This window comes from Lagopus muta, chromosome 15, assembly GCF_023343835.1.
Source record: "Lagopus muta isolate bLagMut1 chromosome 15, bLagMut1 primary, whole genome shotgun sequence".
Lineage (NCBI taxonomy): Eukaryota > Metazoa > Chordata > Aves > Galliformes > Phasianidae > Lagopus > Lagopus muta.
The window spans coordinates 8624214-8641743 of NC_064447.1; the positions used below are offsets into that span (position 1 = coordinate 8624214).

The window sequence follows — 17530 nt, forward strand, 5'->3', positions numbered from 1 at the left end:
ATTATACATGCCTGATTTCAGCTCCTGGAGACCTTGCCATATTTCAAAGAACTTCAGCTTGAACGGGCATGCGAGCTCTGCCTGCTACAAGCAGAGCACTGGAGCGCCAGAGCTTGTAATGAAGAGCAGCATGCTTCAGTACCATGGTGTTGATAAGGGCTTCAACAGCATTAATGCAAAAACCATGTCAAAACCAAAGCTGCAGGGCAGGAGAGCCTGAGCCCAGCACATGGCTGCAAACCCAGCACCCCAGAGCTCAGTGCTGCACACAGTTGGACTTAATTGGAGAAGTGGTATAAACACCACCGTCCTCAGCTCCCAGTGCTGCGGAACTGATGGGCAAAACAGACCACTGTATCACATCTTCAGACATCAAAAGCACAAGTTCCTGGCCACGACTTCAGTACAATGCAACATAAAACAACCCCACAACCTCAGCCCCAGCAATTATACTGACAACGCTGGTCTGCACTGTAAGGAGCAATTACATCCCTTCACTTAACATGCCCCATCAACATGCAATTAGAGCTGCTCTCCCTCTCCTGGTTGGAGGGCTTGTGCCTTTTGGCTTTGCAAGGTTAAGCACACACATTCCTTGGGAGCTTCAGACACCACCAGATCAAACAGAACTGCTCCTGGCTGACTCTGCTGCTCGTGTGCCCCCAGCTCAGCACACTGCCCTGCAGCCAGTGCAGACTGGGGCAGGGATGTCACCACCAGTGCCACCATGGGGAGAGGACCTCTTCCCTTTCCAGCTCAGCAGCAGCCACGTGGCCCACTGTAATGAAGAACCCTCTGTGAGGCTTAAACAACTGCAATAATTTAAACTCATTCTTTCTGCAAGATTTAATTGGGAATTAGTATTTGTCAAAGGAATGACAGTTACCAGATTGCTCCGCAGACTAAAAAAAGCATAGCTAAAATTATTACAACCTAGATCCTATCAGTGTTTGATATAACTACAGGTCGCTCTGGATTCATGCCATGGCTGTTAGCAACAGCGCAGAGGAAAGCTCAGCTTGAGCTTTGCAGCAGCTCGCAGTGAAGCCCCCATCCCCAGCCAGTCCTGCTGCAGGCAGGGCACTGCTACTTGCTGGAACAGTTTGCTGTCTCTCTATTCAAAGCTCCTTCAGGATTAGGTTGCTGTAAGCAGCCTGATTCCCCATGCAGAACCAACAGTGTTTGCTCTGCAACATTCCCCAGTTAAATCCTAGCTGACAGCCATCCAGGTGTACGAACTAAAGCTCTACTAAAGGGCAAAAAAAAAAAAAAAAAAGCCAACATGACAAAAAGGCCATTTTTGCTGCCTGTCTTAAGCCCTGAGCATCTGCACACCTCTCTCTATTTTCAGAAATAATGCATTAATAATCTGACAGCAGCTGGGCAGCATTTACCTGTCTGCCCAAGGAGCACAGCAGCAGCACTCACGTGGCAATAACAGCAAACAGCAGATGATTTGATCAAGGGCCTTTGTGCACATCCCTGTACCAGTGCCTCTTACAAAGGGGCAATTTGGATTTCTTTCAAACCTTCCCCTTGGCAGGCAGAGGCTGCCCACCAATAACTGGAGGGCCACTGGGCCGGCAGAACGCAGCAGAGAAGTGCCGTGCACAGGGAGCAGGACTGGGCACTGGGTGCTCCCTGTTCCTTCTTCTCACTCCAGCTTGGACAAGGCTGCTCAGGAGAAAGCACAGCAAGAGCCCACAGTCAGAAGCGTGCAGAAACGGGCACAGCATTTCCCATCACCTGCTGCTCTCCTGCTCGCTGCTGGCCAGCTGCTGAGCGAGGATGTGCACAGCGCCCAGCTGGGCAGGCTGTCTGTGCCTGACACCACACAGCAGGGGCACCTGGAGCACAGCCCGCCCCACGCTGCTGCTGCCAAGCCTCATTTTCCTTGAGCAAGGTTAAGTGCTTTCAGCATCTCAGGGTCCCTCATTCCAGCTCTGCTGCAATCATGTTTGCTGGCACTTTCCTGCTATTTTTGCACTGTGACGGGCACGGTTTGCAGCGCTGTGACCTGTGAGCAGTGCTGCAGAGCCATGCCCAGCTGCACCCCCAACTTGTGCTGCCTGGCTCTTACCTGCAGCCCCCAAAACTAAAGCAAATGGCACAAACAGCAGCACCCAGAGCCTGGTGGGTTTCAGGTTTGCTTGGGAGGAGAAAGCAAGCAGGTCTTCTCTAGCAACAGCTGCTACCCTCTGTGCCTCCAGCACCCCCCAGCACAGGGGGATAATAGGGTGGGAGCATCTGGGCTCTGCAGCACCCCCCTCCAGCTGCAGCAGCCTCATAAGTTTTCAGATCCCTATGCACAAATATCTGAATATGTTCCTAAATGTATATATGTTTATATCTATGACATATATCTTTTGTAGCCTGAGCCACGTCTGCAGGGTGCAAGCAGGTCTCACTGCCATCTTTAGAGTTCCAGATGACAGAGAATAGAGAACGTGTGACGATAGAGCTCAGCCATGTGGCTGAGGGCATCTCACTGTGTGACATCACTCAGCAGTAGCACTGCTGCACAGCCACCCTGGGGGCTGCAGCTCTGTGTGCTGTGCAGTAGCACCATGCAGAGGAACCTGGCGTGGGTGTGCACATGAGATAGCTTGCTAGCCCTCCTGACTGAGCAAAGGGCAGAGTGTAAATCCTCTTTTATCACACTTCCCCATACTTTCTCCAGTTTTCCTTGCTTTTTTTTTCCTGTCAGGCTCTCACTTCATAGAGCAGCAGTGAAACCACCCAGAGCAATAGGGGCAGAACTCACTCCCTCCTCATCCCTATGGGTGTAATTGCAATGTGCTGCAGAGAAATTGCATGCTGCAAAACCATCACAACACGGCATGACTCAGGCAGGGGACACTGCTATCCCTTGGGCTGCGGATGACACCCCTGGGTGCTCTGGGGTCAGACAAAGTACAGCAGCCCCTGTTCAGCTCCAGCCCCATACAGAACGGTAAGGGACCAATAGAGAATTTGGGTACCCAGTGTTCGGGTCTCTTCGGTTGATATCTGTGTGCTGCATCTCCTTTTCCCCTCCACTAACTAATTTGCAAGGTTCAATAGCTTCCAATACACTGCAATTAGCAGCAGTCCCTGCAGAGCAGAAAGCCTTCAGCAGGAAAAGTGATAGGCACATGCAGAGTGCCAGTGGGGAATTAAAAAAAAAAACAACATAACAGAAGATCTTGACTAATTGTCTAGTGGGAAGTGGAAATAAAAGTGGGCTTATCAAATTGTGCATGACAGCCATGCATCCCTGCAAGCTGACAACCTCTAAGAGAAGTGCGAGGAACACCTTGCTACACACACAGGTTTAATGTCCCACTGGGTCCTGGGCTAGCTACAAAAGCAAAGCAGCTCTGTGCCCCTGCAGCCCACCCCACCTGCACAGAGCCCCAGAGCTCTGCTTTTCCCCACGCTTGTGAGCAGCACATCCCAAACCCACATCCCCAAATCCCAGCACCAGCCCTGCTCTAGGCAGAGTGACCAACAGCACTTGTGCAGACTCTACCTTCCGCAGCACACTGCACTTCCTGCACCCACTGCTTCTATTTATAAAGGTGAGAGTTCTGGTGCACCAGTTTCCCCAATTTGCTCTTTCTCCTTGCAGTTCCCCAGATCTCCACAGTCTCCACATTAAAACACAAAAGCTGTTGGACAGACCAGGAATGCGCCGGCAGAGCTACGCAGAGCAGCTTAAGTGAGTCCTGGTCTGTTGAAAGCACCAGGATGGACCAGGAGCTGCGTCCTTCTAAAAACTATAACACTACAGAACAGTTTGAGTTGTAAGAGACCTCTAAAGGCTGTCTGGTCCCATTCCTGCACTGGGCATGGACACCCACAGCTCCATCACTGCTCAGAGTCCTGTCCAGCCTGACTGGGGGTGTGTAGGGATGGGGCACCGCCACCTCTCTGGGTACCCTGTGCCATTCCTCACCTCCCTTGGCATAAAGAACTTCTTCCTTATACCAATGTAAATCTCCCTTCATTGAGTTTGAAACCATTTCCCCTTGTCCTATCACAACAGCCCCTGCCGAACTTGTCCCTTTCTTTCTTACAGGCCCCTGAAAACAAAGAGCAGTATTTAATTCAGGTGGAGTCTGGGGGCAGGGAATGCTCCTCCAACGTGCACACGCACTGGGCACATTAATCCTGCAGGATGACACGAAGCAGACCCTTGGAAGAACAACACCTGCTCTTCCTGAGGGGCCCCAGGTTGGCCCTGGGGAAGTGCCTGCAGTACAGTGTGGGAGCTGGCCCAGGCAGGGCATTGACACCAAGATAACATCAGGGCAGATACTTACGTCGGAAGCTGGGCCCTTGTCTGCGCCGGGGCAGGAGAAGGTGACGAACTCATGGCACCGCTTGTGCACCACGAAGCAGCAAACTGCAGAGGGAAGAGGGACAGCGTCAGAACTGCATGATGGGACCTGAACCGTGCACACCCGGAGCCGTGAAACGTGGTTGTATCTGATCTGTGGGGAGCAGCACCACAGACACTGAGCACGATTCGCTAAGATTTAACGTTCCGCTACAGATTTCCTTATTGATGACTGTCAGGCACTAAAAGCAGAAAACTAAGCAGAAGGAAAACATGGAACGAATGTCAGAGAGGGGCTGGGTGCCTCTGCGCTCACTTGGAGCTTGCTGAGGTCACCTATGTATGAGAGGCAGCGCCCGGCGCACACAGACATCTGCGCTGCAGAGTGTGTGTGTCCAAAAACAGAACGTTATACCAAAGGGAACAGGTGGGCAACATTCCTCCCACAGCTCTGCTTTTCTTTAGCAGCTCCCCAGCCTCCATTTGCCAGACCAGAAGACACGCGCTCCTCCCTCCTCGCACGCACACAGATCACAAAGTTGGAGTTCTGGGAACAGTGCAGGAAATTTGCCCTCGTGTGCCACCTCCCTGACTGCACCCCTGAACCAGGAAGCCCCATCAGCAGCACTGACCCCACTCAGCACAAAACAGTTAAAGGTTGGGAAAGACCTCAGTGCTCCTTCTGCTGCTCTGTCCCCATTCCAGAGCAGCAGAGAGGAGATGCATGTGAAAAAATGGTTCTGAGCACCAGAGCATGGGCAGCAGATAGAGATGCACAGAAATGAAGCCTACTTCCATTGCACTCACATAGGACTTTCCTTAAGGAACAAAGAGAAAGCAAGCAAAGTTTCCCATTAAGCTCACAATCCACTCAGTGTACCCTGCTCCATGCAGTTTCAAATGCATTTTCCTTTTCACATTTTTCATTATGCAAAGAACAAACAGAAGGTTGGGGAGGCACAACAGCTGCCAACAACTCCTTCCTTAGAGGAGCAGCTTCTCTGAGCCAAACAAATAAACATTTTCTTGAAAACACTGTTCACCATTTCTGTCATTAGTACACACAGACAGAAGCATCTGGGAAGCAGGAAGGAAGAAATTAAAACTGTATTAGCAAAGATTTGTCCTGCAACAACCCCCAGCAGCCCCATGGAGCCCGTGCTGCAGCACTGCTGCAGCAGCAGCGATTTGGGCTCAGCTGAGGGGTGGATTTTTGCTGGGCTGCACTTGTATAGCATTCCCCTGCACCATGTTAACGAGCTTCTGGATGCAAACATGATGGAAGAGTGAAAAAGGAGAGAAAAGCAAATCCTGGGGTGCTCCATCGTTCCCAGCTTCTGCAAAGATTTGCACTCTGGGGACATCGATATCTGCTCCTGCCTGGGGAAGGTAAACCAGGGCAGCTGAGGCTGCAGGAGGGAGCAGCAGCTGTATCTGTGTGTCCTTCACCTCAGCTGCAAACATATAGAGACACTGTGGGGTTGTGAGAGACCTCATCACAGGTGGAACGCCCATTTCTGGTGGCAGGAAACCAGAAAGCCAATGCCTGGGAAGCTCAAAAGCATGCCAGGTTTTTATTACAGCCATATTCTTTTAAGGTTTTATCCGAGAGTTTAATTATTAAAGAAGGCATTAAATATACGTGCCCACTTAACACCTCCTGCCCTTTGAGCAGGGACCCAACGAACAGCAGACACACGGCATTATCCATCCCAGTGGAAAAACGATTGCAGCGTCCGCAAAGCATTCCACGCTACTGTTCAATTAAGTAAATGGTACCCTGGCCACCGTGGGCCACCTCTGTGGCCACTGAGTGTTCAGCAGGAGCAGTGGGCTCCCCGGCAATCAATATTAATACGGATTGTAAGGAGAATCCATTTGATGATGATGAAGCGGAACGCTCGCCTACACATCCAAAGCAAGCAGGAGGCTCACTGCAGTGGTGGGGGATTTACATCCAGCACTTCAAACGAAGATCTGCAAGCCTTGAAAAGGTCCACGCAAACATTTCATGCACACTTAGGGGAATAATCAATCTCTGCAGAGAAACAGCCCAAAGAATTAATCAGGTACAGCAGCTTATGCTCTCATTCTGCCTTGACCCCATGTGTGTGCCTACCCAGGGGCACAGGGATGGGAGGTGCTCCTCCCGTGGCCGATGCAGTGCACCATGCTGAAGGGCAGCACGCTCCACTCCATTGCTGCAGAGCTTTAGGACCGCATCTTCATCACTTTAGAAACTACAGCACAAGCAGCAGCTTTCCCAGGTTGCTAATTAGACAGTTCATTTGTAAATCTTATTACGCGATAATAAAGTTATCAAATCCCATTGGTGAGCTACAAACGTCTTGAGTCATTTATACACAACAAAAATGAAACATTAACCTTTACCATTTGTTGCTGTGTAACGCATAGCTGCTTGCTGGCCCTAAGTTCTTCTTCAGTGCCATCTCCATTACAGGCATCTGGGGAGAAATCACTGTCTTGGGGGAGGTGAGGAACATAAAAGCCCACACAAGGCAGCGTGCTGCAGCTCCGCAGGTTTGGGACTCGTGGCAGCACTGCAGCTACAGGGATGGGGCTGCCCCAGCGCAGTGGCATAGGATATTTTCAGATGTCTGAGAAGACTCTTATTTTAAAAGGTGGGAGGACAGAAAATACTAAAGGTGTTGTTAATGTTGAGGGAGAGAAAAAACCCAAAGCTACTAAGAGGCTTCTCTGTCTAAAACGCTGCTCAGAAATCCCTGAGAAAACTATAAAGCAGTTTCACACGTGGATCACAGAACCTGACAGCCAGAAAAAACGCATTAAGAAACATCCCAAGAGCACAGCACGTGTCTGGCTTCACTTCCACCACAGGAGGGACCTCCGGGCTCAGAGCGGGCAGCAGTATACAGGGACAGAAAACACACAGCTAGGAGCAGTTATAGGCTTGCATGCTTTGCAATGATACTGTAAGATAGCACAGCAGAGAGGAGCCATTGGTGATGGCAGGAGGGATGAATACAGGGATCTCACTGTGCAGGAGTGCTGCCATGAGCTGCAGGTAGAAGCACTCCCTGGTTGCCTTTGGCATCACAGACACCAGTGATATTTGGTATAGCATGGGCTGTGTGAGGAGCAAGGAGAAATGGTCTCAAAATTAAAGAGGGTAGATTTAGACTGGACATAAGGAAGAAGTTCTTTATGCCAAAGGAGGTGAGGAATGGCACAGGGTGCCCAGAGAGGTGGCAGTGCCCCATCCCTGCACCCAGCCACAGTCAGGCTGGATGCTCTGAGCACTGATGGAGCTGTGGGTGTCCCTGCTCAGTGCAGGGAGTGGGATGAGACGGCCATTAGAGGTCCCTTCCATCTCAAACCATTATATGGTTCTACGATTCAGTTGTCTTTTGAGTCAATAGGAGAAAACTAATGAAGAGACCTCCAGCAGAAGTAAAAATGGGAGGGCAAAGCCCTTGGCACTACATGAAGCACAGGAAGAGGGGAGGATGCTCCCACAGCCCGGCAGCAGCCCTAGGAGCAGGCAGCAGTGCGTTAAGGTGCAGTGGCTTTACATTAAGGTGCAGATTTGGTCACAGTGAACAGAGGGCTCCTGGGCTCCACATCCCTGTGCACACCTCTTCCTGCTCATGTGGGGTATTTTCTTCTGTTTACAAAATGTAAACAAATGCAAATGAATTCCCCTGCCATATGCAACATCCCTCACCTCACATGCTCTATCTCCATTCAGATGCGCTTCTAACAGCAGACAGTTGGGCAGCTTGCCCAAAGACACAACAATGCCGAAAGATTCGCTGTTAGAATATAAAATCCTTCCTCAACCCAACAGCTTCTGCCCAGGAGATGCCCTCTATTGCAGCATTAAGCTCCTTAGCCTGGCACTCAGTCTGCCAAGGGAGCCAGCCCAGATGCATGGAACCCAGGAACATGAAAGCCCATGAACAGCAGGACCCTGCCAGCACCGTGGAGCGCAGCTTTCATTTGGCCAAGTGCTCCCATTGCTAGAGGTGTCTGGTACCTCCCAGACAGTCCAGGCTTCCACCCTCAGCTCCTTTATCACAGAATGGCTTAGTTTGGAAGAGACCTCAAAGATCATGCAGTTCCAAGTCCCTTGCCAAGGGCAGGGTGGCCAATCACTAGATCAGGCTGCCCAGGGCTCCATCCAACCTGGCCTTGAATGCTTCTTCAGAGGTGGCACACGATCTCTGAAATGGTGCTTTGGCAGCCCATTTTTCCAGGCTGGCTTTTTGGGATGCAGCGCTGGCAACATCTGGGACCACTGAGGCAGCACACTGGGCATGCCGTACATCAGCCCCTGAGCCTGCACACTGTTGGCTGAGAGCCTGCCACATGGGATCTGATTAGCCTCATCTCCCACACGAAATGCAGTTAGCTGGCAGGAAGGTATCCAGCCCTCCTCAAAACCCAGACACCATGACAAACGGCTTCCTGCAAGAATGAACCCTGCCTAGCAACTGGATGCCACATAAAGCAGCGCTGCCTTTATTTGATCTCCATTTGTTTCTAATTTCATTGTACGGACTCCTTGTTCTGAAGAAGGGGCTAATCAATTCTCCCCAAGCCCTTCGCAAAATGAATAATTCAGGGAAGTCACCTCGATGCTCCGGTCAAGAACACTTCTCCCAGAACTCGTGTCCCCTTTGTCATCCTCCTCTAGGCAGAGCAAAGTTCTGAAGGCACCCAGGATGGCACCAGATGCAGAATGTCAAATAAAGCAGACAGATGGAGAGTTAAGAGAGACAGAACAAGGACCGACCAAAACTCATCTCCAAATCAGCCCCAGCGAGGAGATAAGGACCTCCCCGGAGAGCTGACAGATCCTCACTTGGGCAGATGGTTCTAATAGCATGAAACTCAAAGATTATTTTGAGCGCATCTCAGTGCGTTGCTGCTCCCCTGCAACCCGGTGGAAGCTCTCATTTGGATAATGCCTCCACTTTGTAAATAACGAGAGATCTGGGGAACGGGCTGCAGCTCTGATTATCGGAGCTGGAGAGAACAAAATAGCACACACAAAAAAGTATTTTTAAAGGCGCTTTGTGCTTATCCACCTACGCTGGGCCAACTGCGAGGTCAGATGCATTAGCCCGGCTTTGCCTTCACTGCACACCCAAGTGTACAGCAGCAGCCCACCATTTCCCATTCCAGCACTCAGAAGTATGGCTCGGTACATCAAACAAAGTCAGTGAAGCATGGTAATTGTAAAATAAGGGGAAAGAAGGCTTCCAGGAAGGGAAGTCCTAAATTTCTGACAGCGCTTTACAGCTTTTAATCACTTAGAGCGCATAAGGAGAAGCTGAGCTAAAAATTTGTGCTGTTTGGATTTAATCCCCAGCTTTGGTTAAAAGCTTTCTGGAGTCCTTACAACACAACAAAAATCTTTAATTCCCCATCAGACTTCAGCGGTTTTTCCCTTGCCAGCCCCAGAGATGCAGAGAGAGCGGACGTGCTCTGAGATTGCTGGGCTCTGTGCTGCAGAGAGCTGCCAGAAGGGCACACGTTGAGGTGGGGACAGGGAAACCACCCCTGCTCCGAGCCCCTGGGCTGCTCAGCATCTGAGCATTTCATGTTTTGAACAATTCTCTTCATTTTTCAACTCATTTTGCTTTGCTACTATATCCATGCTGCATTTTTTGCTTTTCTGCTCCAGGAGAAGCCCCACAAGCCCAACCTTCTTACCAGTATGCATCCATCCTGGCAGGGCAGCCATTCCTGGCTGGGTTTCTGCCTGCCTGCCTGATGGCACCACCCTTGGCAGGGCTTTGGGGTGCTGAGGGGCCAATAGGACATGGGGGGTGTATGATGATGTCATCAACCCATGGTGACAAGAGGCAAAGGAGGTAGGGAGCAGGAGAAGGCATTTCTGTGAGGTTTCAGCTTCTTAAAGAACAGGTTTTGTTTTTGTTTTGTTTTTCTTAAGGAAAGGGGAAGAAAAGAGCAAGACTGCCAGCTTCTCTCCAGAGAGACCTCACCAGCTTTACCATCCCTAGAAGGCTCCAACTGCCCAAGCAGCTACAAGGGATTCTCAGTCCAAGAATGCAACTCTTAATCAGCCCAGTTAATTCTACACTAACAATACAAAGAAGCCTTCATTACAGATTTGAAGAGGCCCAGCCTTTCAAATCAGCACTGAGAAAGCTGTCATTCAGTGCCAAAAAGATAAAACTGTTTTCCTTCAGAAATACCAGGCACTGCAATGTGATACTTTTTTTTTTTAGCCACACAATCTCCCAGCCATTATGAAACCAACCAACACTGCTTGTTGTCCTCTGGCAGCCATGGGAGCGGGGACCACATACCTCAGCTGCAAGACCCAGCTGTGCCTAGGGTGATGCAGTCAGCAGTGTGCCCTGGTGGCCAAGAAAGCCAAAGGGACCCTGGGCTGCATTGCACAGTGAGGCCAGCAGATGAGAGCAGTGTTCTTACCCTCTGCTCTGCCCTGGGGAGGCCACACCTGGAGCACCATACCTAGTGCTGGGCTTCCAAGGTACTGACAGGCATGGAACTGCTGGAGAAAGCCCAATGGAGGGCTGCAAACCACCTGGATGCGTTCCTGTGCAACCTGACGCAGGGGGCCTGCTGTGGTGGTTTGACTGGAGGTGCACTAGAACACCCTTCCAATCCCCACGGACCTGTGATGCTGTGATCCCAGAGCTACAGGAAGACCCCAGCCCCAGGGCCCAGCTCCTGCAGCCCAGTCAGCAGCACCACTCGCTCAACCAGCAGCTCCAGAGCCACAGAGACATGAATTTTACATTACAGAGCTCAGAATTTAAATACTTCATCAACATCTCTCACATACCGAGCTGTAACAGAGATTCACTTTCAGGCTGAATAATTCAGCCTCCATTGCTCCCACCTGGCACGCGCCGCAGCTGCTGGCATCGTCAAAGCGAGCAGCTCCCCAGCCCTGTGCAGGGCTCTGCGGGGCAGTGCAGGGTGCCCTCCCCAGCCCCAACCCCTCTGCAAACTGTAGCACTCTGAGGACTGTGCCAGGAGTGTGCCTGTGTTGGTGATTCCTGGGGATGGGGAGGAAAACGCATGCAGGTCCCAAGAGGTTGTGTGGGCAGGATCCAGCTCACCGCGGGCTTCTCTGGAAGGCTCTTAAAAACACTGTGGGCTCCTCCTCATCCTTTGGTCGCCACGTGGCTCCCAATCGAGGACGACTGCTGCCTGTCACTATGTGGGTGCTGCACTGGGCACAGCAGTGTTTCCAGCTTCCAGGGGCAGCTGCTCGCCACCAGGATGAAGCAAACACGCACCCGCAGCGCTCTGCACACACAGGCAGCCCCCAGCAGCTGTGCCGAAGCACAGGGGGAGGGCCACTCTCTGCTCATTTCTAAAGCAGACGTTTTTAATATTCATTTTTTATTTAGAGGGGTTAAATATTTTGAGCCCAGCCATGCACTATTAGCAGGATTTCAGTACATATGAACAAAACACTCAAAAAAAAGAAAAAAGTCTGCAGCTTTTATATGAAATACCAGGCGTGAATCGACAACACACTCTGCATGACAATGAACATAATGAAGCCAGGCGGGATGAGGAACATCAATCATCCCCGGCAATAGGATAGGTGTGGGCGGGGAAGGGGCCGATGACTGCATTAGAGCTCAGGTTGGGGAGCGATCTCCATTCTCCCACTGCATGAGACGTAAACACCCGGAGCCTCACTCTGACTGCTGGCAGGGGCTCCTGCACCGGGGGCAGGGGAACGAGCTCCTGCACCTTTCCTGAGCTGCTAAGGACATAAAAGTGGTGGGGAGCACAAACACTGCTCCCTGCAGCCTCACCCCAGCACCTCAAGGGGTGGCCAAAAGCTCCTCCTGGAGTGGAGACCCGCACCCAGCACCCACTGAGGGGCTCGGAGCGATGAGGGCAAAGCCTCCCACGTGTTCTCCTTGCACCCCATGTGCTCCCCCCACGCTCCCCGTGCCAGTGCTGTTTCAGAGACCCACGCACAGAGCAGGGGGAACTGAGCCCGCAGCGCGACTGCCCACGCGTGGGCCCTGACAGATGCCCTGAATGAACAGGAGGGAAACAGACTCGGCTCTGCTCTTTAATTATAGCCAGGTGGCACAGTGCCACAACACTAACAGGTAATTTTTCAAGCTGGAATTTGTTTCTTTCAGCGTTAACATCCCCCTAACCTGTTTCTCAAAGCACAAGCCAAGAGCCTCCATTACTGCAGCGCATTGCCTCAACCTGTGCGGACAGGGCTGCGAGGAGCAGGACAGTGCTGGTGCTCAGAGCCATACCCAAGGACAAGGGGATGGGGACACCTTGGGATTGGAAGGGACGTCTGGAACTCCCTCAGTCCATCCCCCACAGCAGGCCCCCTGCAGCAGGTTGCACAGGAACACATCCAGGTGGTTTGCAGCCCTCCGCTGGGCTTTCTCCAGCAGTTCCCTGTCTGTCAGTACCTGAGGAGCCCAGCACTGGGTGCAGTGCTCCAGGTGTGGCCACCCCAGGGCAGAGCAGATCACCTCCCTCACCTGCTGGCCTCACTGTGCAATGCAGCCCAGGGTCCATTTGGCTTTCTTGGCCACCAGGGCACACTGCTGGCTCCTGATCACCCTGTGATCAACCAGGTCACCACTAGTCCTTCTTGGCCACCAGGACAGCCAGATTCTTCTCCACAGAACTCCTTTCCAGCAGCTCAGCCTCTAGCCTGTACTGATGCATGTGGCTATTCCTCCCCAGGTGTAGGATGCTACACTTGCCCTTGGTGAACCTCATCAGGTTCCTCTTCCCACCTAGCTCTCAGCCTGGTGCAGTCTCGCTGGATGGCAGCTGTGTGATCAATCGTGGTCCCTGGGGACCAGATTAAACTATCTTAGAAATGAGTTCTGGGTTTGGCATGGAAATGCTAGGAGCTGCAGGAACCTCAGAGGATCAGTGCTGAGCAAAGCCCGACCTGGGGCACACTTACACAGTCGCATGGTGCTGCTCAGTGCTGCCTTGTGTTGGGTTACAGATGGGCTCAATCAGAAGCACAGAGATGGAAAAGAGGCTTGGAAAAAAAAAAAAACAGAAAAAAAAACAACGCAGCACATGACAAGAAAGAGAAGATCATTAAAAACTTGGCAGCCTACTTTAACGGCAGTGACCTGGTAATTTGATATTGTAATTGAAACGCCGGGTCGGACTCTGCGGAGGAGGCAGAAATATGGCAAGGTGTCCCTGCAGGATGGGAGTGGGCACCGAGGAGATGGTGGTCCTGGTGCATCCCTGTCACTGCACACACACAGCCCTGGGAGACGGCTGCTGGCTGGCTTTGAAGCCTTGTTTCTTGCTGTAAGAGCATATTAATCCTGCTGAAGGAAGATAAAAACCCAGTCCCCAAAGTGCTAATAATAATATAACTCAGTTTAAGCTGAATTTTGTCACTTATCTCCAAAACAGAGAGGAAAACTTCACTTGCCTTTTTTCTTCCTCTTATCCCCCTCTTAAATAAGAGATGTTCTGAGCATTGTCTGGCATCCAATGCCAGAGAGCAGGGTCATTAAGCAGCAGTGCTCAGATAGCACTGCTCTCACTGTAGGCATGCGGGGAGGCGCAGAGGCAGCGGCTGCTCCTGGACCCATCCGCATTCAGGCATTGGGGTTGGTGGGTGTATCTGCCTAAACGAGTTGGTGCCATGTGAGCCTGTCCCAAACGCACTGCGGTATCTTCCTGAACCGGGAGCACTACTGAAGCCTGCCCAAGCAGAGAGCTTCCTCATGCCCATGGACACTGGCCAGCAGGCTTCACAGCTCTGATCCTAAAACTCATCTTTCATGGCACTGGAGATTCAGACACTGAGCTGCTGTTTGATTCTGAACACCAAAGCAAGAATTTATGCTGAGCACATGCTGCATGATAAAAAAGTCATTTCCTTCAGATATTCTATTTAGGGTACAGAGCTCATACACGAATGAGGCATTTCCCGAGCTCCCTTGGCCAGAAATGCTACTTTATTCTCTGCTGACCTCCAGGAACACTGGAGTCACCCTCCAGAACCTCTCAGCCAGGTGGTTTATGGACTGGACTCTGAAACTGGCTGTAAAAGTGTAAGGGGATCTTCAACCAAGACTAGATCACAAACACAGAGCTGCTGTGCAGTGAAGTTTGGGAGGCATTTACATATTGCATTTACATACTGCTAACGAGACAGCACTGTCTGTGAGCATCTTCTCAGTCCCCTATATTTCTAATAAAAACAATGAAAAACCAAGCACCAAGCTTTAAATTATTCAGACTGCTCCAAATGCAGGAAAACGGGTAAATTTACCTTAAACAACTGAACAGCACAGGTGCGTATTATTTCTCACCTCACTTCAGCACATTTTCCCCAATAACACCACATGCCATTTAGCACGTGGGTCCCACACACTCTCACAGCACACCCATGGACTCATTTCACATCGCATAACAGTTCTCCCAACTGAGAGAGCTCCTGCTTCACCTACCCAGCCCAGGGCACAGCCTGATCCCAACTGCCAGGCCAACCTTCCCCAGCATCCCCTGGCTGTGTGGCTGTGCTTCTGGATGCTGCTCCTCTCAGAACCTGGGATGTTCCCAGGAGCTCTTTGGGAACAATGCAGTGAGGTACCAGGGCAGCCCCTGGGACTCACTCAGAAGTGCCAGAGGTGCTGCACGGTCCTTTTGCTTTTCAGGAAGTGCAAAATAACCATCATGAATACAACAGCAAAATATTTTCTTGGCCGATATAAAGACAGATGACTTCTCTGTTGCTGCCCGTGGCTCACACTAAGCATGCTGCATCTTGCAAGGTTCTCTTTTCTCCATACAGATAAATGTTTGAAGGGTTTCCTGTACCCCCAGGAAAGACAGCGGATCAGTTTAAGCACTGCTGAGAGTAGCAGCCAGTTGGGGTCCCCTTAACACAAAGCTCCCTACAGAGGCTCTGTGAAGTGCCGCAATCGTGTTGTGTGATTGTGCCACAGCCCTTCCTGCAGCACTCCTTCCTGCAGAGCTCCCCGACCCCACACACTGCACCTCCACACAGAACCCAGTGTGGAACCCAGCAGGAACGCACAGCCCTCATTTGCCCTGACAGCACCACGAGGCGCAGACACAAACATCTCCTGACACGAACAGAGCTCCCCTGCACACGGCCATCAGGAGCATGCAAGATGCTTCCATGATCCCTTCCAGCCGATCTCTGCCCCTGCCTCCTGCAGGCTGCAAAGCTCACGCAGGCAGCAGCGTGCCACTCTGCATGCACCTGCAGCACCCTGAGGTGAGAAGGATGGCAGGGGGCTGCTGCACCAAACCAAACCCTGCCCCAAACCAACCCACCCCATGCTGCGGAGCTCCCAATCCTGTGGAACAGCACAGGACTGGAGATGAAGCTCCTCCCTTCTCCTGCCAGCCCAGGGCATGTGATGCTGCCCAGAACCCACAGCCCCATTGCTCCCTCCCTTCCTGTCTCCCCAGCCGATGTAAGCAGAGCACTGGACGTTATCTTGTTATTTCAACCACATCCTCCTGCCATGCTCCAGCAAAGAGCAGAGGTTCATCTCCAGCAGCTCTGAAACAGAGCAGGTGTTTCCTTTGGTCTCTAACTCTGCAGCCTCGATAACACCAGGAGGTCCCACTGGGGACTGCGGGGACCAAAGTTCCATGGCTGCACCTCCCTCCCAGCACCCCCCTTTTGCCCCACAAACACCTCGGGTGAGCAGGGAGCAGGCCTGAAACAACTGCACAGGGCTCAGTAGCCAGCAATAGGCTTGAAAATGCCCATTTAGAAAGGGGAAAAATAACATGTTGAAGCAGAGAGCCAGCAAGATGCAAATAAAAAGGGCACAGCTCTGCTGAGCAGAAGCACCAGGCACCACAATGAGCCTTGAGCACCCCCAGGCACAGGGAACAGTTCTGCCCTCAGCTTTCAGCTTACCGAAGCTCCACTCCATGGCTCAAAGCCACCCCCCAAGTCAGGAGAACAACTGCCACCATTGCCTGAGTGAACCCCATTTCACATAGTTAAATGCAGGAACTCCCACACTTTCTGTACTTGGACGGCTGACTTCCTTGGAAAGTCTGCAGGGTGCTGTGACATGGATCCCTTCCTCCCACTAGGAGGTGAGAGGAAAGCTGGGGAGGGGGGCAGGCAAAGAAAACACAAGCCTAACAATTTGGAAATTTTCCAATCAAGGGAAGGGGGGGGAGGAAGTTATTTATCAAACACAGCCACACCACAGGGGAGCACACACAGTACTGGGGGGCACAGGCAGCCCAGGCAGAGGAATAGCAGAGCCCAGGACAGGGACCACTAACCTTCATGGGGCAACAACAGGGGGTCACAGGTCCCTCGGCAGGAGGAGCTCACAGCAGTGAGATCCCTCAGCGCTGACCCTCCAGAGACAGGCGCTCATGCACAGCACCCCCACACATCCCAGTGACACCGCAGCAGGAAGGGATGCAGATTACAGTTTTTTGTTGGTTTTCTTCCCTTGAAAACAGGCCATTATTTCATGACAGTTTGGAGCACTATATGTTATTACACAGCAACACGACTGCCTTTAAGACACTCAAAGGGTTGCAGCTGGCAGGATCTCTCGTGCACTTGGCACTCCTTTTGATGTTATACAAATAAAGTATTAAAACACCATTTCCAGCATGAAGGTACGCAGCATCTGCTCACTGCTCTCCCTCCAGCCAGAGCCGCACAGCACGGAGCTCTATGGATGCTGCAGGAAGAGCTGGGATTCGGCACCGGGTCCAAACCCCACAAGGTGCAGAGCCAGCAGCAATCAGACACTGCAGTATCACATTAAGGGAAGAATCCACAGCACGCTGCCATAGGGGTGGGAAATCAGACCAGAGGGGTTTTTTGTTTCGTGTTTTGCTGTAGCTCTCAACGGTCAGGTTGTTCAGAACCTACCTTGCAAATAAACTTCATCAAGTGATGGATTGGAGCTGCTTTTCTTGGGCAGCGGTCCTACATGATTACATGGCACTGTGCTCAATTAGAGGGTTATACGGGCTGCCAGCTTTTGGATGGGAGAGGAGAGAAGAGTCCTTTTATTTACATGGAGTTCTGCAAAGAGCCTTCCTGGCTCGCTTCCCCCTTCCATGTCCCTACTGGCCAATAGGACTACATTAATGTTTACAATATGGCCTACTTTTTAATGCGGCTCTGTCCCGGTGAAAGAGACCATTTGCATTTTTAATGGGATTTGG

General features: G+C 51.5%; 1 protein-coding gene across 3 annotated transcripts in view; it reads right to left on the reverse strand.

Annotated features, from left to right (window-relative positions):
• PRKCB (protein kinase C beta) overlaps positions 1–17530 on the reverse strand; it is a 75292-nt gene that overhangs the window by 39207 nt on the left and 18555 nt on the right. For all 3 annotated transcript variants that reach the window (XR_007379970.1, XM_048961341.1, XM_048961340.1), the window contains exon 3: positions 4305–4387. Coding sequence is in view for 2 of the 3 variants with exons in the window: in XM_048961341.1 (XP_048817298.1) it covers positions 4305–4387 (83 nt within the window). In the remaining variant the exon portion in view is untranslated. The remainder of the gene's footprint in view (positions 1–4304; positions 4388–17530) is intronic.